The sequence below is a fragment of the Lepidochelys kempii genome, chromosome 8, assembly GCF_965140285.1.
Source record: "Lepidochelys kempii isolate rLepKem1 chromosome 8, rLepKem1.hap1, whole genome shotgun sequence".
Lineage (NCBI taxonomy): Eukaryota > Metazoa > Chordata > Testudines > Cheloniidae > Lepidochelys > Lepidochelys kempii.
Genome location: NC_136387.1, coordinates 20,056,076 through 20,081,173, shown reverse-complemented (window position 1 = coordinate 20,081,173; position 25,098 = coordinate 20,056,076). Strand labels below are relative to the sequence as shown.

Below are 25,098 nucleotides of genomic sequence, written 5' to 3'. Positions count from 1 at the left end.
AGGTGTTTGTCCAACCTGTTCTTAAAAACCTGCCACAACAGGGATCCCACAACCTCCTTTGGAAGCCTATTCCAGTGCTTAAATACCCTTATAGTTAGAAAGTTTTTCCTAATATCCAACCTAAATCCCCTTTCTGCAAATTAAGATGATTACTTCTTGTCCTACCTTCAGTGGACAAGAAGAATAACTGATCACCATCCTCTTTATAACAGCCCTTTGAAGACTGTTATCAGCATATTCTCCATTCCATTATCCAAGTCATTAATGAAAATATTGAATAGTACCAGTGTCAGGACAGAAACCTGTGGAACTCCATTGGATACATCCTCCCAGTTTGACAGTGAGCCATTGATAAAATTTCTCTTTAAATATGATCTTTCACCCAGTTTTACACCCGCCTTATACTAATTTCATCTAGACCACATTTCCTTAGTTTGCTTATGAAAATGTTACGTGGGACTATGTTAAAAGCCTTACTAAAATCAAGATATATCACATTTACTGCTTCCCCCCATCCAGTAGGCCAATATCCCTGTCAAAGAAGGAAATTAGGTTGGTTTGGCATGATTTGTTCTTGACAAATCCATGTTCCTTTTTACTTATGACCCTATGTCCTCTAGGTGCTTACATGCTGATTGTTTAATAGCTTGTTCCAGTATCTTTCCAGATATCAAAGTTAGACTGACTGGTCTATAATTCCCCAGGTCCTCTATGTTCCCCTTTAAAAGGTTTAATGTTTGTTCTTCTCCAGTCTCTATGAAGTGGATCATGGTGTTTTATGGGGAGAACAAAATTAGCATCCAGTAGGGTTATCTCAAAGCCCAAACACCATCTAGGTGCTGTTTAGCTGTGCACATCCGTCTATTTTAGGTACGTATATGGTCTCCTTCACTAGTGTCTGAGCACCTCCAATACCCCTGTGTACTGAGGAAGTACTATTATCCCATTTTACAGATGGGAAGCTAAGTAACTTACAGAGAGGCTAAGTAACTTACCCAAGATCACACAGGCCATCTGTGGCAGAGTCCTAGGCTAGTGCCCTAAGCACTAGCCCATTCTTCCTCTATAAGTGATAGCCTCCATCTTGGCTGACTGGGGATTGAACTAAGGACCACAAGAATTAAATGCATGAGCTGCTACAGTTTGATCTAAAAGGGCAAGACTCCCTTGATGGGGCTGTAACAGACTAAGATCCTCTGTGGATTGGGAACAGAGGGAGACCTGGAGGGGAGGCATAGGATACAGAAGGACCTAGACAAATTGGAGGATTGGGCCAAAAGAAATCTGATGAGGTTCAATAAGGATAAGTGCAGGGTCCTGCACTTAGGACGGAAGAACCCAATGCACAGCTACAGACTAGGGACCGAATGGCTAGGCAGCAGTTCTGCGGAAAAGGACCTAGGGGTGACAGTGGACGAGAAGCTGGATATGAGTCAGCAGTGTGCCCTTGTTGCCAAGAAGGCCAATGGCATTTTGGGATGTATAAGTAGGGGCATAGCGAGCAGATCGAGGGACGTGATCGTTCCCCTCTATTCGACATTGGTGAGGCCTCATCTGGAGTACTGTGTCCAGTTTTGGGCCCCACACTTCAAGAAGGATGTGGATAAATTGGAGAGAGTCCAGCGAAGGGCAACAAAAATTATTAGGGGACTGGAACACATGAGTTATGAGGAGAGGCTGAGGGAGCTGGGATTGTTTAGCCTGCAGAAGAGAAGAATGAGGGGGGATTTGATAGCTGCTTTCAACTACCTGAAAGGGGGTTCCAAAGAGGATGGCTCTAGACTGTTCTCAATTGTAGCAGATGACAGAACGAGGAGTAATGGTCTCAAGTTGCAGTGGGGGAGGTTTAGATTGGATATTAGGAAAAACTTTTTCACTAAGAGGGTGGTGAAACACTGGAATGCGTTACCTAGGGAGGTGGTAGAATCTCCTTCCTTTGAGGTTTTTAAGGTCAGGCTTGACAAAGCCCTGGCTGGGATGATTTAACTGGGAATTGGTCCTGCTTTGAGCAGGGGGTTGGACTAGATGACCTTCTGGGGTCCCTTCCAACCCTGATATTCTATGATTCTATGACCTGTAAAACATACTAACCAGCAGGTTATGTATTCATCAAACTCTTTCACCTGATCAAATTAATGTTGTTCTGTTACTATTCCTCAAGTGCTAACTGGGAGGAGCTCCTTTCCGAGTGGGTTTGAAATTGAAAATGGTGATTCTGTTTTATAGACCTGATACTGCAGCCCTTTTTCATGTTAGCAGATCCCAGGTAGCTTTGGGTCCCCAATGAATGAGGGTATATGAGTAGGAGTATGACCTCCATGTCTACAGTAATGAATGCTGCTGACAGCTTCACCATGCATAATCCAACACAATATAAACAGGTAAACCGGAGAGAAGATTAAATTCTTGAGAGCTTCCACTGAGCGATTGAGTTCTGTCAGTCAAAGGGTTGGGAGAGATACATTTTGTTGGTGACTCATCACATTCTCTCTTGCCCCCACTATTGCATTTAAAAGTGCCTTTGGTGAGCTGAGGCTTCTAAAGTCACGTCCCATGTGCAATAAAGGGAATGAAATGTCATGGATGAGACATTGCACAACATGATCAGATGTTATAAGATGTCACTAATGAAAGGTCAGCAATGGAAGGAAGTGTCCTTGTACAATAGTCCATTAATTGAATAACCTACTCATATTAGTGATTTAGAACGAAGTCACTTCCACTGTTGCTCAGCACCTTTTTCTGAAGGTCCATTTATAAAACCTGTATGCCATGTGTTAATTGGGAATTTGGATTAGAAAATAAAGTCATTACAGTTGGCATTCCTGAACAATCAGCATCTGAGACTGGAAAACAGTTAAATTTAGGAGGAGAACTTCACTGTTTGATCATTAAGAACCATAAATCTGACCTTGGCTGCACTTGTGTAGCTTGCATTGAAATCATCCTGTCCTCTGCAAATCCTGTACCTTAGCAAATCAGCTTTGGCACTTGACACATGGCATAGGATATGTTTCTGTGTGCTTCAGCCATATGGAAGGCCAAGACTGAAACCGTCTAACAGTGACTGATAAGCTTCTGCACATCAGTGGGATTTGCAGCATCTTGGTGCCATTGCTGAGTTGATAAGATGTCAGAAAGACAATAGTGGACTCATTTTTGTTGGAAGGAAAAAAAATCAGTTATTTCCTGTCTGATGTACCTGCAGTAAGCTATTTCTTTTGGGTAACAGAGGCGGAAAGTTCTAAGGCACTCAATGCAAAACCTTATAATTAAAGTGGAAATTAATTAGCATTCAACATTTCAAGCCTCTCCATAGAAAATGGAATTTTAGAAGTTCCATAAAAAACAGGGTCTTGTAAACTGAGCAACGTATTTTCAGTTCAGGGCTTTTGACTTGGCACAGAAATATGTCAAACAGACCGCAGCTGGCACCATGCACATCTAAAGAGATCTAAGGCTATTAGTGCCTAAACAGGCACTAGAAATTATATTACGTGATGGAGACTAGCTAATGTAATTGAGCCAGCTAGTTATTGTGTACATAATTTAATTATTTGACAAATTGCTTGGAATCATGTTCCAAAACCCATGCTGTGCTCACAGTATTACAAGGCACAGGGCATGGGCAGTTATCGGTGGGAACACATATCTCAGTAGATGGGTGCTTCTTACTTAAATTACAAAATAAAGAGAAGTATGGCAGCATTAGAGGAAAGCAGAGTGGTGGAGCCAGGAAAGAAGTCACAGAGGACTTGACTGAGATGGAAAATTGGTACAGAGATGGTTGATGCTGCTCCAAGTAGATATACTTGCCATTTTATGGGATAATGTCATGAACATGGTCTCCTCCTCTTTTGTTGGCCCCACCCCATACGACCTATGGAACCTGATTTCTGTGGAGCATTTGCTGAGGGGCTTCCACAGGATCTCAAGGGATATGGAAGAATAATGGAATAAGCATGGCACATTTTCCCATCCTCTTGCATAGCGCCGTGTCCTCTCTGCTCACAGAAACCAAAGAGAAGGTAAAGATAATCAAATCTTATGTTTCATGACATAAGTTGACTGCCATAGGGGTCAAGAAGGCTATTTTCCCCCCAGCACTGAAAATTGGTTAGATTCATTATTGGGGATTTTCCCCTTATTTGAACGAGCTGGAACCAGATCAGCTGGACCAGAGGTCTGATTCTGTATACCGAACTGTATATTCCTAAACAGCACCCAAGCAAATAGGAAGAATCAATTGTGCCCCTTCTTATTGATCTTTTTAGTTGATCCTTTCTTCCTTTCCTTCACAGAGACTTCATGTAAAGCAAGAGTAAAATGCAGCTTTTAAAAAATCCTGATAAATGCAGCCAGATCAGTTTTTGCTTACAGATCAGCTCCGATCATGTGACAAAGAACATGTTGCTGGCCGTGGAGTAGGTGGTTTCTATGTGGTTGGACTAGATGTTGTATTAAAATCTAATTATTGGCTTGGAGAAATTATGGGATGAAGGGAAAAAATTACTCTCTTAAATTTTTCAGTGTTGACTGTAAATCGTTCTAATGAAATCATCCTGAGTTTATAGAGAGATGCCTTCATACCCAAAAACTTCCTACTGACTAGTGGAAGCTCTGGGGATTGGTAACAATTGATTAAAATTTTTGTGTGTGTGTTTGTGCAGCAAACAAGATTGTCAATTGACTTCATAGGTTTCCAGGTGGAATGGCATTAATTTGTCCAAAACTCTCATATGGGAAGAGACCTGTTTTTTATTGGCATTATGCTCCTTCTGCTAAAATGATCTTGACAGAAATCCTGGAGATCTAAGTACTGAAAGTTCCCCTATATAGATTCTTTGTTCTTGCACAAAGGGAGACTCTAAAAAAAATTAGCTTTTCACTGCTGGGATTTCATGTGAAATGTCACATTAATTGCCCAGTGCTGAGTAATGTCATATACTCAGTGTCTTGAAGAGTTGAACACTCTGCTTCTGTGGTGGCCTCATTCCCTGGCAAACTGGACGTGAAGAGAGAGATTCAGAGCAGGGTACAGACTAGTAATACTAGGAACTATTCTGTAAGGGATTGCAAGAGGTGTGTGGCCTCCAAGCCCCACTGTTCCCAAATTATTCCCACCACGGCTGCCAGTACCAGGAAAAACTTGCAGAATTTTCCTTCCCACTTATCCACCTCCCAGCGACTCTTCCATGGAGGAATGTTGATCTTTCCTCAGGAACTGAATTCTGGTCTGCTGCATAGCAACATGAAGCTCTATGCACTATGCTGGTGTTAACTCATTTATCTGTGATGCTTCAATGGATGATTAATTCTATAGGTGGCAACTTCTGTTAATGGCCATTGCTCCTTCCTAATCCGACTAATTTCTGGGCTTTCGTAAACACAAGATTCTGAACATTTGGAAAGGTGTAGGGAGTAGGATATCTGTTTGCAAGGTTTAGAAAAAAGCTCTCTTGGTAGGTCTATCAAATGGCAGAACAGGTGTTACTAAAGGCCATACCTTCCTCACACGAGTGGAGATGAGTGAATATGTTTTTCTGCACATTTTTGTTCAAATTTAACAGTGAATTTGCTTCAACCACATTTAAGCCATGTGATCATGTTTTACTAAAGGAGCATGGAATTTGCCACACAGACCAAACCAGTGTCCATTTAAACCAGAATCCTCTTTTGGTGTCCAGTGCCAGATGCTTCCGAGGAAGGTGGAAGAAGCGCCATAATGGACTATTATATAACAACCTAAATATGGTTAATTACTGGTTTATGCCCTAAAACATGTTATTTTACCCATTATATTTTCTTGATCCTAGTTTATGCCATTGTGGATATTATCCATATCAATGTCTAATCCTTTTGAAATCTTATTAAGCGTACACCAGTGATACCTTGTGGTGTGAGTTCTATAAGTATTTACATGTTGGGTAAAAAGAATTTCCTTTAGTTCTTTAAAAAATGTATCCTTTTCATTTCACTGGACAACCCCTTATATTTTATTATGACAAAGGTTAAATATGAATGCTTAATTTCTCTGTACCATTAGTTATTTTGTATCTTTACTCATGCTGATTGAAAAAAATACTCGCAGAAAGTGCATTTGAAACTCAGATTAATGTGTAGTAAATGAAAGCAAAACTTAAATGTGGAAGCAGGAGCACTGACACTAGATACCTGACTATAAGAGTTGCATGTAGTGGTGTTGTAGCTGTATTGGTTCCAGGATATTAGAGAGACAAGGTGGAAGAGGTAATATCTGTTACTGGACCAACTTCTGTTGGTGAGAGAGACAAGCTTTCGAGCTTACATAGAGCTCTTCAGGTCACAAGAGGCGCTATGTGTAAGCTCGAAAGCTTGTCTCTCTCACCAACAGAAGTTGGTCCAGTAACAGATATTACCTCCCTCACTTTGTCTCAATGAGAGTTACAGTCATCCATTTGGGAACACCATCAGTGTTACATGACTTATGTGAAAAATCTGTAACTCCAATACAGCTTGGATGTGAAATGGTAGTAGTGAACAGTCTGTGTCCAATCCGTAGAGTAAAAACAACATTCAACAAATATTTGTTGGATCAATTCAAACAGCTCATGCATTTGAGGGAAATCCATATGGTGAGAAAACTAAATTAGCTGAACAAATTCTTCATTGTGAATAGCTACCCAGCTCTACATGCTAGTAATCCTACCAACTTTCATGAAGTTCCTCACTGGAGTAAGGCAAGCAGGATTTGGCCCGTACTTGGTATTTCCAGTGAGCGCAAATTTCCTAAGTCTCTAAGACCCTGATCATGCAATGAACTCCATGCAGGTGAACAGCTGTGCTCAGCTGGAGCCCCATTGCCTTCAGTGGGGTTCTGCACCAGCCCAGGGGCCAATCCTCAAGAGACAATTGCGGAATCAGGGCCTATATAAGATGCCAGTATGACTCTCAAACTCCCTCCCCCTTTCAAAAGCAAAGGATAAGTAGCCTGATTTTCAGAGATGCTGAGCACACTCAACTCCCGTTGACCTCAGCTGTGGCTGCAGGAGCTTAGCGCCTCTGAAAATCAGGCCAAAAGATGGAAGAAGCCACTGAGGAAAAGGCAAGGAATAAAAATGTAAGAAATCTTGAAATGTAACTGGTTATTAACAGAATGCCCTGCTGTTTAAATCCAGTAGTATTCTGGGTTTTGCTTTTAAATAAGGTTTTTCTCTGTGACTAAAGAGAGACAAAGGGAATTTTTGATGAAAAATCATAGGCAGCCAGCCGTGGAGACCAGACACAGTACAAAGGATGCTCAGACTCATGGTATGAGAGCCAGGTTACCAGAAACACCACCACAATTAGATATCATCAGTACAGTAAACCCAATGAAAATCTAAAACGGCTTGTTTGTCTTTGGAGGGTTGGGATACTTTAGCTTTTACACAGGATCTTGGGGAAATTAAGCATTTATTTTGTATTTGGGAAGGGAGGAGGGAGAAAGTGAATGTAGACATTGATCCAAAGCTTATTGAAGTTGCTGGGAATCCTTTCATTGATTTCAGTAGCTTTGTATCAGGCCCTTAGTTTTCAGGGGAATTCTGTGTGTTTGTGTGTGTCTGTGTGCGTGTGCATGTGTTTTCTCCTACTTCTATTCCAGTAGAGTGATCTCCTGCCAAGGACCCCTTTTCCAACAGATTTTTGGTGATACACATGTTGGGTGTGTGACATGCCCTGGGGTACAACCTGGGCCGTGGAATTACTGTCCCCTCTTAATTCTCTGACTCCGGGTACCTCTCACATTGCTCTACTAGTGACAAGGAGCCTCTTCAGGCTTTGTTCTCACACAGCCATTAGCATGTGAAGGCATACCCAAAGTTACACGAATACTCTCCCAAGCCACTCATGAACTGAATACAGGGAGACCCCCGGAAATTCCCCCAGCCTTGCATCCCAAAAATGTACATCTTACACTGCTCAAGACCTTCTTGATCAATGCAAGCTCATTAATTAGTTCGCCACTCCGTCAAAGGGTAGCGGACATGTGCCAGCCTCTGTAATCTGAGCAGACCCCGCAAGCACTTTAGACAAACTCACTGGTTGAGATTAAATATCAAAATGAGTTTATTAACTAGCGAAAGATATAGATTTAAATGATTGTAAGTGGGATGCATAAAGGTTAGAGTTGGTTACATAAGAAATAAAAAGTAAACACACATTCTAAATCCTAAACTTTATCAGGCTAAACAAGATTTGAATCAAACAGTTTTTCTCACCCTACTGGACATTGCAGACAATTTTCAGGTCACAGTTCGTACTAATTAGAAAGCCTTCTAGTTAGGATCATCACTCCCGCCCCACCCCCTGCAATTCGAGACTTTTCTTTGTCTTCTAAATGATCTTGCTTCCAGGTGTCGAGGAGTGGGAGGAGAGAGAGGCCCCATGGTGATGTCACTGTCCCTCATTTATACTTTTCTCCAGGTGCTGGAAAAATCTATGCTGTGTCATGGGATTCGGCAGCCCCCATGGTGTACGTGACTTGCTGACCATCCTTCATTATGAATAGCAAATTTTTGTTTGCATCTTTGTACTACATGAGGTTTGGCATGTAAGGCCTTTGTGTTTACAGTTTTTTTTGTCCTTTCTGAGGGGCTAGTCTGTGGTTGTTTCCCAGCCTCACAGCGTTTAAATAACAAACATGTAGCAAAATCTCATAACTTCATCTGCACTGATGATACATTTCAACAGGACAGTAATGGTCACTAGATTATGACTTTCCCAATGAGACCTCACAGGGCGTACTTTGCACAAGATTTATCATAATTTTGTAAAAGCGGTGACCATAATAGTGTAGCTTGTTACACCGCTGGTCAAAACCTTCTCCCATTAGCCCAATCCTGCTGCCACACATGACAGATTCATGCCTGCGGTGCTTGTAGGTTTTTCAGCTCAGTACATTTTATTTCCCCTAAGTGCATGTTTATATTGCTTTGCGACTGCTGAGGTTCATGGTATTCATTTTTTTTTTAAAATGTGGAGGTTTATTAGTTATTGCAGCGATGTGATTCTTTGGTATTTGAATGTTAATGAAACTGTATTTTCTGGAATAACTAGGGAGCTGGATCTTAGCTCAGGCTTGGCAAAATATCTGTGGGGGGATTTTTCTTCTCTTTTTCCTCTAGGTTTTAACACCTTATGTGACATTCATCCCAGATCAATTTTACATTATGTGTCATCATGTGTAATATTGTGTCATGTTGTAATTTTGCAAGTGCATGAAACTGCAGCAGAGAGGAAAGTGGGGTCATTTACACAAGGGAGGGAGAGAAAGGCTAGTACAACTGCCTGGTTCTAGGAGGTTATGAATTGGGTGTTAGCATTTTGCTACTACAGAAGAACGTGTCTAAGGAGAGTCTATTGTCATGAGCGGCTCAGTTGGCACAGAGGAGAGGGATTGGTAATGTCAGATTATTAATGATTGCTCATATAGCATGTACATTAACATGGGATTTTGCAGCGTAAGGGACATTCCTATGGCCCCAAAGAGCTCAGATACTGAGATTGGTCTTTCACCCTTAAGAAAAACAAGTAACTTCACCACCATAGCTGGCTCAGTGGGAAAAGATTAGAGAGGGACTTTGCCTCTGCCATCCTCATGGCCAGTTTCCAGTGTTAGTCTCTAGACTTGGGAGATGATGATCTCACAGTTTTGGGACTATCCCCCCGTTCCCATTCTCTTCTCAAGTGGCAAATTAGCCCAAATACTAGGACTGGGCTCGAGAGAGCCTGGTTGGTCTGCCCTGTAAAAGAAGGGTATTGTGCTGTAGACGTGGGAGGCAAAGACTGAATGAGCTTTGATGTAGTGAAAGTCCAGTGAATGATATTATATCTCTGATGGAGGAAGGTTGTGGGACTTGAAAAATAGGTCAGAGGATGAGTAACCTCTTGCTATGTAGAAACAGCAGGTTGTATTTTGACAAGTATGGTTTATTCGGTGTATTGATGCACATTTTCAGTGTAACTTTGTGTCCTTCTTTGCTCTTACACTTAACCTGATTCCCCATCAGTCCCCTCCAATCAACCTAGAGTAACAGGCCTGGCAAGAGTCCTGTGCTATACACTGTAAATAGGGCAGAGCAACAGCACCATATAGTTCAACACTTCATTCTCAGGACTTCTAACCAGCATCAAGGGCTGCCCTCCGAACACTTATATTAGCATAGCAACATATAAGTCTTGCCTTAGTGCTATCTCACCAACGTCCAAGGGAGCTCAGTCACCATCATTATCAAACTACCCACCCTCAATACACTGGCAATTGTGATCGTCAGAAGTGTACGATCTAATAATTTTCTGTATGAAATGAGATGGGGCTGGTGGTAGTGTCTTGTCTGAGGAGCTATTTTTCTGCCGTGGCTTGCCAGAGCTGGGATTTGGTGATTTTTCAGGACATGCTGTAAGAGTGATGTTTTCCCAAGCCTCTTGCTGGAGTGGTGAGGTTAGTGGAACGTGGTGAAATGGCGAGCTTTAGTGGATGAGTGTTTTTCTCAGGATACACATCTCCTGAGTATTTATTTGGATGTGTTTTTATTTCAAAGTAGTACTTTTACATTGGACCTGCAGAATCTGACAGGCAATTGAAAAAGCCAGTTAAACAGATTAGACCGTAAACTCCGGGCAGAGACCATGCCTGCCTCTGTGTTTGCACAGCACCTAACACAATGGGGCCCTGATCCTGATTGGCTATTATGATGTCAACCTTTTCTGTGCTATGTCTTCCTTTTCCACCCACTTTCTTCTACCTGGGATGTAGCCCAGACCCCCTCCTGTTTAGCAATATGAAAAGGGCAGGGTCGCTGTTTCCTCCAGGCTGAGAACCTCTGGGCTACCAGAATATAAATATCAAATAAGAACCCATTGAAATTCTCCAATTCATCATAGAGTAAAAAAGAGCCAACATCTTCATAGCTATGGGTAGTATTTTTCATGTGAATGTACTGCGTTTCTACCAACCATCCCCAGTGCAGTACTGAATTTCCTACGAGTGATATTTGATTAGGGCTGGCAATAAGTATCTGAATCTCGCCCCTGCCGACACCTTGTGCTTACCTGACCCTCTTTTCAGCACATCGGACCTCAAGGGGAAGGTTAGTTTGAAAGGCTCATTCTGGAGGGGGCTATGGCTTAACTAGATTATGATACCAGAGAAGGTTGCAGAATTCACTGCAATCCTTGTGTTTGAGTCACCAAACAGTCACTCTAGCCTCCATCTCACCCGGCCTCATTATCTCTCTACATTTCATTCTAAAACTCTCTAACAAAGGGCTAATTAATCACTGCAGATGAGAGTATTCTTTCCCTCCCCTCTCTCCCCTTTGATTTGGAATGGACCTTCTGGAGTTAGATTCAGCGGGAGACATGTGACATTAGCTGTACTCTTTCCATTTAACATTCTTACAACATCTACTGACAATGTAGCTTTGTATGTCTTGTCATTGTAGGTGGCATTGTCAGGTTTACTGTAGCAGCATTTAGTATTAGTAATGGTCCAGATGCTGTGTGCTTGAGAATATACCTCACCATGTGGCACATCTTTCTGGAGTATTTACTAGGCCATAAGATCTGTTCCTGATTTGCAAGCAATTCCAACAGCCTGTCTGAGCCCAGGTATGGATTCCTATCATATTGACCCTTAGAGCTACAAGAGAATTAAAGCAAAATAAGTGTGATCCAATAGTCAGCTATTGTTTTTAATTGAACCGGATGGTGCTACAATAGATTCTGAATTGCACAAGTCTGTGCTTTATTGCATAGTCTAGCTACCTTTCCTGACAATTCTGTCTACTTTGCCATGGCAAATAGTTCTGTATTTTCTCTTTTCTTAACATCACTAGGGCTGCTGTGACTAGGTTAAGGGAGCAGCTTCTAGGAATAGATACTATGGCTGTGCATAATTAATGGGGGCCCTAAAATCCAAATTATAATAAGGTATAAAACTTCATCATTGAAATAGGTAGATCTGAATATGTCTCTGGGTCTCCCTTTGCCATAGTAGTAAGCAGGAGGGCAGAACAAAGTGAATTACTGCCGTAACCCTTTGTTTCAGCAATTTCGTTACCATAGGGTCCCACACTTGTGTCACAAAATCTGTTCCTCCAGCAGGAGCCTTACAATCCCTCACCAGTGCAGGCAGCCACCCTGCAACCTTGGAAAAGCATTAGGCTCTAATCCAGAAGCTGCTCCTGCCCTTTCCAGCCAGCCATGCAGGAGCGGGGAGAGGCCATAAATGCTCTGCCTCCCAGGGGTTTTAATCGTTAACTTCATTGCACTCCTCACCCCTGTCATCCCACAGAGCAAGAATGTGAACTCTCTGCTCCATAGTAGTGCAGGGAGCTACATATGAGCCCCAGGGCTGATTCTTTTGTAATGCCAATCCAGTCACTATGAGGCAACAGCCTTGACAGAACTGGGTAGTCATAATATCAGCACCACCAAGGCAGATTGCAGTGCTGCAGCCTTGTTTTGCTTTCTGCTGCCCACCCGCTGGTAACCTGCTAGGATAAGCAAACCTTTGGGGGATTAGTGCTATTGCTGAGCTGGATGTTCACAGTGAAACCTGAAACCACGAGACGTTTCATTAGGGGTTTCATTACAAACTTGAAACTCACATCAGATTCGTCAGAAGATCAGGGATTGGGCATTTCAGGGCCCAATCCAGGTCTCAGAGATTTGCCTGATTTAAGACAGCAGGATCAGGTCCTCTGAATGAATGAAGCTGGTAACTCCATTTCAAGAGAACCTGAGTAGTTTGGAGAAAATGGAACTGCACCAGTCAAGCAGGATGGCTCAGGTGGGGTAGCACACTCAGGCATGGGGGAACAGAACACTGAGTTGGGTCCAAAGAGGAGCATTGTGTGTGCTATCCTCAGTGACCTAGCCAGGAGCCAGCAGCCACAAAAGGGGAAGAGAAGCACTGGCCTGATCATCACCACCAGACCCTCAATCTGCCTGAGCACACTCCCTGTGATCATCAGTGTACCTGACATGTAAGCTGGTCCTTTGTCTGGCTCTTAAAGCAAAGGGCTGGGTCACGGTTCTGCAGCTGTGTATGGTAGGGGAAGACACCTCTTTCCCTCTCACATTGAAATCTAGCCCAAATTTAACCATGTAACATCAGGCTGAATGTAACTTAGAAGGCATAGAAGTAAAGTGTGTCACAGAGACTTTATTCTTGTTACCCACTCACCTGCCCTTGGTAAATGGAAAAAATAGGATCTTACCAGGGCCAGGAGGCAACCTTGGCTACAGCTGTCAGGCTTCAGAGTAACAGCAGTGTTAGTCTGTCTTTGCAAAAAGAAAAGGAATACTTGTGGCACCTTAGAGACTAACCAATTTATTTGAGCATGAGCTTTCGTGAGCTACAGCTCACTTCATCGGATGCATACCGTGGAAACTGCAGTAGACATTATATACACACAGAGACAGCTGGTTAGACAATGAATATTCCCCCAGTTTGTGACCTCTGATTGACACCAGCGGGCCTGTATGCAGATACTTTCTATTGAACGCCAAGATCAGAGTGTGAGAACACAAAGCCTTTTAGAGCACTAAATCTCTTAGCAAATATCTAGAAATGTGTAAGGGATTAAACGTAGAAAATGCAACATCAAAGGTCTTGGGTCGGGGGGAAAGCATGACAAAATTCCGGGATATTGGATGTAGCACTCATTCAATTACTACACTTAGTTAAGTACAGCACAGGGGAATGAAGATTGCAGTCCATTAGAACGGTTGTTAATATATGTCATTTAATTGTGAGATTGTTCATATGCCATTTTAACATATGTAGAGTAATATTATCCTTCTTTTGTAGGTCACTATTCTCATAAGTCTGGCTCTTGCATTCCTTGCCTGCATAGTCTTTCTTGTGGTATACAAAGCCTTTACTTATGATCACAGTTGCCCAGATGGATTTGTTTATAAGGTAAGAGATTCCAGTCAGATAGATTCTATTGTCTTTGACAATTCAATTGACTTCATGGTCAGAGTCTAAGAGAGCATTTACAAGAATGTGTTGAAAAGTGGTCAGTGTTTTGGAAAATGTGAACTTCCATCTGCTTCCATCAGACGCTGTTTTATATTGTAATGGTCAGGATTAGATCTCTGTGAATGCCACAAACAAATGTCCCTAAATAATCCCTCATATTCTGGAATGAATGCAATGCAGCTGAATTTTGGGTTTGCTTCCCACAGACATTCAAGTGATTAAGCTTTTCTGGCATAAATGTTCCCGCAAGGCAAATTTCAATGGTGCATGCACGAGCGTCCACTGATACTGATTTTGAAATTTGCATGTGCAAGTATTTGAGAGGCATGCTTTTGCACCTCATCCAGTTGGGCAACAGAAAGAAAACCATGTGACTTGTTTGACCAGTCACAGCTAACCAACAGAGTTTGAATATCAGATAGTCATTGAGAACTGTTTGCTCAGTCCACAGAGTTAAAAAAGTTTGCAAAACAAGTCACTGTCTAATTATTTACAGCAAATAAATTCATAGAGGTCCTAATTCCTTGGACAAGGGATATTCTATGAACAGGAAAAGGGGCTCAGTTAGTTGATATATTATTTGTTGTAAATTATTCTCTTAGGGTACATAAAATCAGAGAGGAGATGAGTCATGACTTTTGAATTCACAATCAGATCTGAATGTGAATTTCCTCACAGTTCATGCACACTGGATTTAGTGTTCTGCTCTGGTCTTGCCCTCTTTAATCATGCTAGAATTGGCTGGGGGGACTGGATGGCTCAGGGGCATGCTAATTATAAATGGGGCCCTTCATCTCCCGGTCACCACTATCAATCTGAGCAGGTTGGACCAAAGGTTGTTACTATTTGTTGGCTCTTCTGTGGCCTATACGAAGCAAATTGGTTTTCTCAGTACAGTTGTTCGTGGACAAGCATCCACATTACAGCAGTAGAGATTAGTTGGCAGCCTCAGCACAGAGGAGAAGCACAGAAAGGGGTCTGAACTGGCCACCCATCTCTAGGACTGGTCTTCCTGCAGGTCAGAGATAAGGCACAATAGCAGGGTAGCACATAAGAAACTTGCATTGCTTCTGCCTGGCCTGTATCTGTTCTACGGATTAATAGAGAACGTAGGTCTGCAGGGCTGTCAATCCAACACTTTGTGAGCTAACCAACATCCTCTTCCAGTACCGCTGCCAGATGCCTGATCTTAGTGCATTCCAGTGCCGTGCCAGAGCAGCAGGATCCCCATTCTGTAATTTTGGTTCTGTTTCACAGAATGAAACCAGTCTTAATCAGGGCTGCCATCCGTTGGTTCTGACATCCGTTGACCCTGTCTCAGTGCCCCGTGCTATCCAGTGTTTCTGGACATTCCCCAAGCTATTTGTCAATGGAGGAGCACATATGTTTCCATTGGCGCACGCAGCCCAATTGCTATGAACTGGTGAGATGAGTCGGTCATCCACGTGAGAACAAACTGGGAGTTTAAAATAAATGTTAAGTAATGTGACTGTTACTTACTTGTCCTGCTTTTTCCCTCTCTCCAGCATAAGAGATGTATCCCAGCCTCCCTGGATGCCTATTACTCAGCACAGGATTCCAACTCCCGGGGCAGATTCTATACTGTCATAAGCCACTACAGCATGGCTAAGCAAACCAGCTCACGGTCTGTATCGCCCTGGCTTTCTTCAGGATCGGTAAACCATGAAGCCAAGGCTGCCAAGACAGAAGGCCATTAAAGCTACTCAGTGGTGACGGGAGGGGTTGGGAGTGGGGAAACAATACCGTGTCTATGAAGTGTCGCTCTGCCTCAGAGAGGGCGCTGTGCTAACAGCACGACAAGAAGAAATGAAACTCAAGTGCAGGAGTCATCTTAATTGATATTTCTTTTTGTGCATTGTTCTCGTTGATTTGTAACCGGGCCAAGCTCTTGTACAAAGGCATGTTTGATGTTGACTGTAACTTACAATGTAAAAATATTTTTAAAATCATTGCTTAAATATTTGTTAGAAAAATAAATGAAAAAACAAAAAAAGCAAATTCAGAAAACAACCAGAGAGGATGGAATCAAGCAAAGAGAATCTCCCAGAAGCTGAACCTTTGGTAGAAAGTTGTGACCCTAGAGCAGTATGTAATGGAAGACATGCAGGGGTAGGGGGAAGTCTTTTACAAATCACGTCACTGGGAAGTTAAACTTGCCAAAGCAGGGTCCTTCTACTAGCAAGTTGAGCTGTACAAAATATGATATCGGCATTAGTTTGTGGCTAGAGAAGTACACACACGTGTGTGCAGTCTGAGGCCTGAATTAAAAACAGAAAGGTCTAGGGATTTGGAATACACGGTCATGATGTTGGAGATCTTCAGTGGGTTTGTCAGGATTAAGTGTTTTGGACATAGAGCAGGAGAAGGAAGCTGTTGTGTTTAAATCTCTTCAGCACAGGACCATGGGTCAGGTTGTATTCCCAGTTCTGCCACAGATTACCCTGTGTGATCTTGGGCAAGTCACCTGGGGCCTGATCCTTTGACATGCTGAGCACTTGTTTGGAGGGCGAAGAAACAAATAACTTCATTGTAAATCTAGGATGCTTAGCACCTCCCAGCAGAGGGTTAGCACCTTAAAGCATCAAGCCCCCTCTGTGCCTCATTTTCCCCTTGTCCTTATTTCATGGACACTACTTATGTGGGGATTGTGAGGGTTTGTCTGTTGGTATGTAAAATATTTGGAGAGTTAATGATAGAAAGGACTATCAAAGTTCAAAGTGTTAGTTGACTTATAAACCCGTGAACGTAAAAGCAAACCCCAAGTCAAGTCCAGTCCTGTACAGTGTTCAAACACAGCCCAGTATCTAGCATGTAAATTGATCTGAGCAAGCATGTCTGTTTTGTAAGACTTGAGCAAAAGGAATTCTCTTTTACAGAGCTGCCATCCAAAGCATAGCAGTGTGACAGAATACTTGGGATCGCATTCAGCTTGAGTTCAAAAGAGTAAGCACCAGGAGTAGGACAAGACACACGTTTGTGTTTAGAGTTTAAGCTTTGCATTTCACCAAGCCTGCTGATCAGATTTGTGGGTATTGTGGGCTAGAAACTGGGAGCCAAACCCGCTGGGCAGAGTTTTGTCCTTCATTATGCACACACAGCTCCTAGGGGTTTGAATGGGACTAACCTGGTGTAAATGGGGGCAGGACTGAGCTGACAGGAGTCATGATAAGCAATTGTATAGTATAGCTAAAACTGTAGTGCCAAACCCCATAGTCTGACCCCCCCACCCCTCCATATTTCACCTGTAAATTCATTTCTCACTTGAAATGTACAAACCCACCACAGAAAAATCAAAACTCCAACAAACAATTGAACAATTTATAATTTTGTGGTGTGTGTTTTGTCAGTAGGTATCAGAGACTGAAGTATTTTTTGGTGTAATTCTTGAACTTTTCTGACAGGAAAAATAAAGTTAGATGTGTCTGAGAGTCTCAACTGCCCAGAAGGGTTTCTTTTGTCTGTGTCCTGCTGTCATGGTGTGAAGAGGGAGCAGTGGGAATGTTTGTGTGCATGGAACTGCTGGGTGTGGTTGTAGCAGAAATGTCTACGCTGCATTGGTGGAAATGGACATGTCTGGAGGCTTCAGAGGTCATTTGCATTTATTGCTGCTATGGGGGAACCTCACACAGTTTTATTTATTTGTTTGCTTGTTTTTCAGTTGAAAAAAACCCTTCAAAACAAGAGGAGCTTGAATCCTGCTGTCTTTAGAGTGGGTGCAGGTACTGGATCATCTGATTCTCAGTTACATAAGGCCCCCTTTTCACTGCTCTGGCAAAATAAAAGAACAGAAATATCACCTAGGACTGCTGCAGCCTGCGCATGGAGCTGGCATACGGGTTCAATGCCATCCCTGATCCTAGTGTAGGGGGCAAGTCAGGGAGTAAAGGCCGGAGGTGGGGAATAGAAAGGGGGAAGCAAGGAGGGCGTGTGGCCAGAGTGCTGTGGCTCTTCTCTGCTGAGCCCTGGGAAGCATAGTGTACCTCACAGCAGCCATGTGGCTACTCTAATTTACACCAGGGCTGGGTATGCTGCGAACTGCCTCAAGTTCAGGAAAGGACAGCACAAAAGCATAAACAACCTCCATCCCACTCACCCAGGTCCCTCTAATTTCTGCCCCAAACTCGGAAAGGAGGGAACTGAGGATAGGATATTATCTACAGGTTTGAAAGATATTACTGGTTTGACTGGTAATACCCCCATTTTAAGTATGGAGAACATTTCTCAGATTGGTAGAATCTTTCAAGGTAAATTTGTCAGTAGGGTACTTTGGCTACCCTTCCATGGACAACAGTGAGAGTGTTATCTATGTATGTACTGCTGTATTGGGCTCAATAATAATTAGGAATGTTACAAGAGAATGGTACATGAAACCATACATATACACATTACAAAAACTAGAGATGGACTGTACCAAGACCCTGAATCTGGCCACCCCTGAACTTTGGATCTATAGCCAAACTTTGTGGCTTGGTTTCTAGCAAAAACATTTCCTTAAATTCATCCAGCAGCAGCTCTTTGAAATGGAATGACACTGTCTTTAAAGTTGCTGGTTTCTGCAGGCTCATGAAATGCTTTATAATGTTCCAATAAAACCTCTGGATGACTTCCCTTTTTGAAAAGCTCGGGGTTGTGGAATTGAGCCACTGTAGAAGAGGAATCACTGGTATTATAGTCACCACAGAGAACCTGTGAAAAGCATTATAAAGGATATAGTGCTCTCTTCCAAACTGAGTCACATTGTAATTTGACTGGTATTTCTATTGCATCTCTCATGGTAATTCTTTAGTCCTGTGTTTACTTTTATCAAAATCCCAGGAATCAAAAGATTTGTATTCTTGGGTGGAAGGTATAATTGGATAACTGAGTCAGTGGCGATAAAAAGTTTTTATTTAATAAAGGAAGAACCAAAATTCTATATGGAACAGAACAAAAAAGGGCTCAAGGGAGACACAGGGGACAGTAAAAGATAACGATAGCTAAAAGTTTAATCATTCTGCACATTGCTATTGCCATGGTCTATGTTCAAGCTGCAATATAAATTCCAAGTTCAGCCACTTATTTTAGTTACCGGAATGGGAAGAGACTTGATTGCTATTGTAGGATCTATCCTCTCTTGTTTTAAACAACATTTTAAAAAGCTGCCACTCCTTTATTTTCAGGGGCTGGTTAGAGCAGCTTGCTCAGCCGTGGTCAATGGGCTCTCCCGGTCTCAGCATCACACTGCTCGCTGCCCTTCATAAAGGCCAAAGTTCCAAGCGTACACCCAGTGTCTCTGTAGAAGGGTGCTTTGTTCTGGGGAACACCTCCTTTGAAAGGACTAGGCCTACTTTCTTTCATTATGGTAACCGCCGCTGTTGTATTTACGCACACAGTTATTTACCTGGGGCATATTATCAGCCTCTCTGATGCTGTCAGAGTAACCCTGCAATTACTTTTATCAATAAACCTGCACTAATTGCCTCCTGGCTAAGTCAGCTGCTCAATATACTCCACTTCCTGCTGCTTCTTCTATTTGACTATTACTTTTCTTTGTGTTGGTTTCTACACAAAGCCCTCATCCTCATTTCTGGGCCCTCTCTGGTCCATGTCCCCAGGCACCTTGCTGGCTACTATTGGGGGGAGGGTCAAATCCTCAAACAAAAAGCTTCCTCTGTGTGGGTCTTCAGCCAAGTCTACCAGCTGTTTGCTGACCCCAGTGATCACAGGCTCAATCAGCAGGCGGTAGGCTCAGGTTTAGCATAAGCCCAATTTCATGTGAAGTGTCTAGTTTTTGGCTAATAGGACTCCTGCTCTCTCCTGGAGAAACAAGAAAGTGGCTGTTTCAGCAGTACTGGGGAAAGCTGTTGGTTACTGTTTTCTAGAGGGAACTTAGAGACAAGTACCTCATTTGATGGCAAAAGGTGTTTGCAGTATCTTGCCTGGAGACCAGAAAAGGTGGAGGAAAATCAAATGTACCTTTAAAAATGAAAATTTTCCAGACCTTTCTTATTCTCATTTGTTTTGTTTTGCACGTCTACCCTTGAAAGCTTTTTCTAGTTTGTAATAGTATCCCAAATGCTAAGTTTAAGGGGCCTACACTGAAATTTCCATAGTTACACTTTATATGATTAGAGTTTTTAAAACACCCGAAGTATTATAGTCAAACTGGATTAGACTGCTTATATACTAGATTTTTGTTCTTGCAAAATGGAAAGTCAAAATGACAAGGGAAAAATCCTCTATCTCTCCTTTGGCTTCAGTAATTTTTAAGCACCTTGCACTGTCAGTGATGCTGAATTGTATTCCTTTCAGCTGTATTTCATAAAGTCAGAGTTCCTTAGTATTCACCTCACCTGCTGCTGTGGGCAAGTGTCCTTCAAAAAGGCCTTTTATTCCCCCTGCCCCTTGGGCCTTCTGATAGGGAGTGTGCAGACAGGTTAAGGTAAAATTATCTTTCTGCTAAAGAAATTGGATGTTACTTTACTCAGGACTCTCACTGATGAGAAATCTGTATGACACTATTTGGGATAATAATCCTTTGCAGGTTCAAGTACAGGAAGGAAGTGAACTCAGTTAATAGCATTATGTCCTACTCACATTCACTGGACAGAGTCTTCAACAGGATGGACAGGATTAGTGTTGAAGAGGCTTTTGTCCTGCAGTAGACTGAGTATTAATAGCAAAATCAAAGGAGATAGAAAAGGCATAACCTATTACAGTAGGTCATGGAGCAGGTCCTCAAGGAATCAGTTCTGAAGCACTTAGAGGAGAGGAAAGTGATCAGGAACAGTCAGCATGGATTCACCAAGGGCAAGTCATGCCTGACCAATCTAATTGCCTTCTATGATGAGATAACTGGCTCTGTGGATGAGGGGAAAGCAGTGGACATGTTGTTCCTTGACTTTAGCAAAGCTTTTGACATGGTCTCCCACAGTATTCTTGCCAGCAAGTTAAAGAAGTATGGGCTGGATGAATGGACTATAAGATGGATAGAAAGCTGGCTAGATTGTCGGGCTCAACAGGTAGTGATCAATGGCTCCATGTCTACTTGGTAGCCGGTATCAAGCGGAGTGCCCCAAGGGTCAGTCCTGGGGCCGGTTTTGTTCAATATCTTCATTAATGATCTGGAGGATGGTGTGGATTGCAACCTCAGCAAGCTTGCAGATGACACTAAACTGGGAGGAGAGGTAGATATGCTGGAGGGTACGGTTGGGATACAGAGGGACCTAGACAAATTAGAGGATTGGGCCAAAAGAAATCTGATGAGGTTTAACAAGGACAAGTGCAGGGTCCTGCACTTAGGACGGAAGAATCCCTGCACCGCTACAGACTAGGGACCGAATGGCTAGGCAGCAGTTCTGCAGAAAAGGACCTAGGGGTTACAGTGGACAAGAAGCTGGATATGAGTTAATGGTGTGCCGTTGTTGCCAAGAAGGCCAATGGCATTTTGGGATGTATAAGTAGGGGCATTGCCAGCAGATCGAGGGACGTGATCATTCCCCTCTATTCGACATTGGTGAGGCCTCATCTGGAGTACTGTGTCCAGTTTTGGGCCCCACACTACAAGAAGGATGTGGAAAAATTGGAAAACGTCCAGTGGAGGGCAACAAAAATGATTAGGGGACTGGAACGCATGACTTATGAGGAGAGGCTGAGGGAAGTGGGGTTGTTTAGTCTGCGGAACAGAAGAATGAGGGGGGATTTGATAGCTGCTTTCAACTACCTGAAAGGATAGATCTAGACTGTTCTCAGTGGTAGCAGATGACAGAACGAGGAGGAATGGTCTCAAGTTGCAGTGGGGGAGGTTTAGTTGGATATTAGGAAAATCTTTTTCACTAGGAGCGTGGTGAAACACTGGAATGAGTTACCTAGGGAGGTGGTGGAATCTCCTTCCTTAGAAGTTTTTAAGAGCAGGCTTGACAAAGCCCTGGCTGGGATGATTTAGTTGGGGATTGGTCCTGCTTTGAGCAGGGGGTTGGACTAGATGACCTCCTGAGGTCCCTTGCAACCCTGATATTCTATGATTCTATGATTCGGTCTATCTTTGCCCTGCCAGTTCCTGTTGTTCCACTCCAGAGATGACTGCATTTCAGTGGTAAGTAAAGGGATCCCTTTATGTTGTAATGAAGTGGCTAGGGTGGACCTACACAACTGCCTTCTTCTGATGCAATGAGAACTGCCCAGCTGTGTGAAGGGTGTGTCATAGGATCTAGTCAGTTAACAGAAATTATTCATTAGTGCAAGTGGCTGAGGCCTGTGGATCTGGAGCATGAGAATCCCTGTGCACTGACATTGTGAAAATGCAAGTGGCCATGGTGCGTGTGCTCATGAAAACCCTGAAGATTTAGGTGGCCATTCTTAGACTACTTACAGCATTTTGCTCACCTTATTTTCAATGACTCAAGTGATGAGGCTTCTATTGGGAAATCTATGAACGATGATGAGATTATTACACCTTTCCTGCATGTAGATCATGTAAGGACTGGTCTCCAAGCACAATCTGCCTTGCCCTGGGTGTGAAAAGTCATTGAAAAATAAATTCGATTAGAATCTGAAGCTACCTTCCCAAACGTACAGGGTTCAAAGCGTAGAGTTCACGCTTTCATTTGACATGTGCCTCATTGTGGCACACACTATCCCTGGTACCAAAGCTTGCCTTATCTGAATGGGTGGAGGTAGTGGCTCAGCAAGACAATAAGCTTTTTGGCGCAGGGAGCCCTGTTGTTCTGTGTTTGTACAGCATATAGAACAGTGTGGGTCCTGGTTTGTGACTAGAGCTCCGAGATGTTAACACAATATAACTACATTATAATAGTGAGGATTAACATTGCCTGCCAATGCATGCACTGTGCTGTGGCAATCAGTCTTATCAGCTTGTGCTGCCATCCTGCCAGACCCCATCAGACACTGGTAAGTACTTCCGTGCAAGAGCTCCAAGGAACACCTTGATCTTGAAAGAACTGATGGTTGTTATTCAGTCAGCAGCAATCTTCCCCCAGAGTGAGTATTCAGCTACTGCTCCAGGATGCTTTATGGGTGTTGTGATGTCTTTTGAGTGACTTATATAATCAAGATCATAAAGATCTCAAGGCACTTTTCTTAGAAGTATGGGTTTTATCCTGGCTAACTACCAACTCAGGGAATTACATCCTCCTCTCAGTTTCAAATGGAAATGATGTTATACTTCATGTCCTGCCTAAACTATTGCACAATCTTGCCGTGCAGTGGAAAGCGGTTGCTGAGTTTCACCCCAGCAATGGCTGCATTTCAACAGTAGAAAAAGTGAGTTCTGTGTATAGTTTGTATGCCACATTATTAAGGCACTTTGGGGTCCTTTGGGATGAAAGGCAATTACATAAACATAAGACCATTATCAGTAAATGCAAAGGGTCAAAAATGCCCTATGGAAATATACTAGAAACAGTTTCTCTTTTGGAAATATAAATATAGCATTCGGCAGGGTTAATGGACCAGCTTGTCATGTGAACAAGATCCCTAATCCATTGGGAAGAAAAGGCTATTTTTACAGTCGGGCTTACAAGTACTTGACCTAATTAGTTCCCCATTCAAAGTTACCACTCCCAGGGTTTGAATTAGGTCACGTCACATCAGGGCAGTGACCCAACACTTTATTTGTATCTGCCATCTTGTTCTCCAGAACCTGAGCGTTCATTTAAAAGGAAAAGTAAGTCCCTAGCTGGCATGATTTCCAAGGAAACTTGGAAAAGTAAAGCAAGTGTAACCAATGCAGAGATATCTGTCGGCATCTGCAAAGCACCAGAAACAATAGCGCTGACATGGGAACTGCTCTGGCAGTTGGGGTCATCTCAATGGGGTCAACTCAGATGCCTCATGATGATATTTTAAATAGCAACTTTATTAACTGTTTCATTGTTGGTCAAAGGATGTTAGAAATGAGAGGAAGTGTCACAGATCTGCATAATCTACTATGAATTGCATCTCGTTTTGGAACTAGAAGTGTATTTTTTTTTCTCAGTCTGACTCATGGAGCCCAAGGGGAGGCACAGAGTGTGAAGAGCATCTGAGCCTCACCAAGGGGGAGCTAATTCCACAAAGCCAAGTGGCATGCCGAAGACTTTCAACGAGCACCACCACCTTAGAGCATCTGGGGTCAGGTTGGCTCTGGTTGTGGATGTGGGGCTAAATGGCTTCTGTAGTAGCTGCTGCTCTTGCCTCTGCTGAAGGTTGTCTGCAGATTCAGGCAGACATTGCTGCATCCGTGACACTTAGGTCTAGTTTTAAGCTTTTCTTGTCAACCATGATGGCTGGAAACTTTTTTTGTTGTTATTGTTTTAAATGAAAGCTGAAGTTATGTCAGCACATGACTCTGGAAGCCGGGGCTCTGTTCTGACTATGCTTTAATCCAGCCCTGTTTAAGGGGATATGTGGACCATGCTGAGAGAGAACCACACCTGAGTAGCCCAACAGAATATGCCTGATCACATGTTCACCATCCACCCGCTCTGCTGTGAGTGGCATTTCGTTTTGCCATCTCAAGTGGGTGGAACTTGGCTCGTGGGTGGAGCATGAGAGTACCATCCATTCCTTCTCCCACATTTAAATCCCTGGCCACTGCAGTCAGTGTTGGTTAGCTGTATTTTACCTCAGGTTGGTAGTGACTTGGAAAGTATTTTGTTTTTTGTCGACAAAAATCTTCATGCAAATCCTTTAGAAGACATTTTGCTGTCAGTTTAAATTTGGTTTCATAATCCGTGGAGAGTTAAGATATGCCAATACATGAAAACCATGATCGCATTGGTTTATACTACTTATGCTTGTCATATGCCATTGTTTAAGTGTATGGCAACAGTAGGCCACATCCTTAGCTGGGGTAATTGTCATAGCTCAGTGGAGCTACATTAGCTTATGCCAGCTGAAGCTCTGGCCCGATGATGATGCTTTGTACCCATACAATGCCTGTCATCCTAGGTTCTTATAACTGTGAATAGATATTATTCCCATTTACAGATGGGTAAACTGAGGCTCAGCACAGGCCAGATTTTGATCCCTTTGCTCTCACAATACAAATAATAAGGGATATTATCAGTAGTAGCTCCTAAGAGTGC

At 42.8% G+C, this 25,098-nt stretch overlaps 1 protein-coding gene across 4 annotated transcripts in view; it reads left to right on the top strand.

The window, feature by feature from the left end:
• The window catches only part of LOC140915685 (neuronal vesicle trafficking-associated protein 2), a 75,581-nt gene extending 58,114 nt beyond the window's left edge, over positions 1-17,467 (top strand). For all 4 annotated transcript variants that reach the window (XM_073355786.1, XM_073355787.1, XM_073355784.1 and 1 more), the window contains 2 exons: positions 13,838-13,948; positions 15,538-17,467. In XM_073355786.1, coding sequence (XP_073211887.1) covers positions 13,838-13,948; positions 15,538-15,729 — 303 coding nt within the window. In that variant the 3' untranslated portion in view covers positions 15,730-17,467. The remainder of the gene's footprint in view (positions 1-13,837; positions 13,949-15,537) is intronic.
• The last annotated feature ends 7,631 nt before the right edge of the window (positions 17,468-25,098 follow it).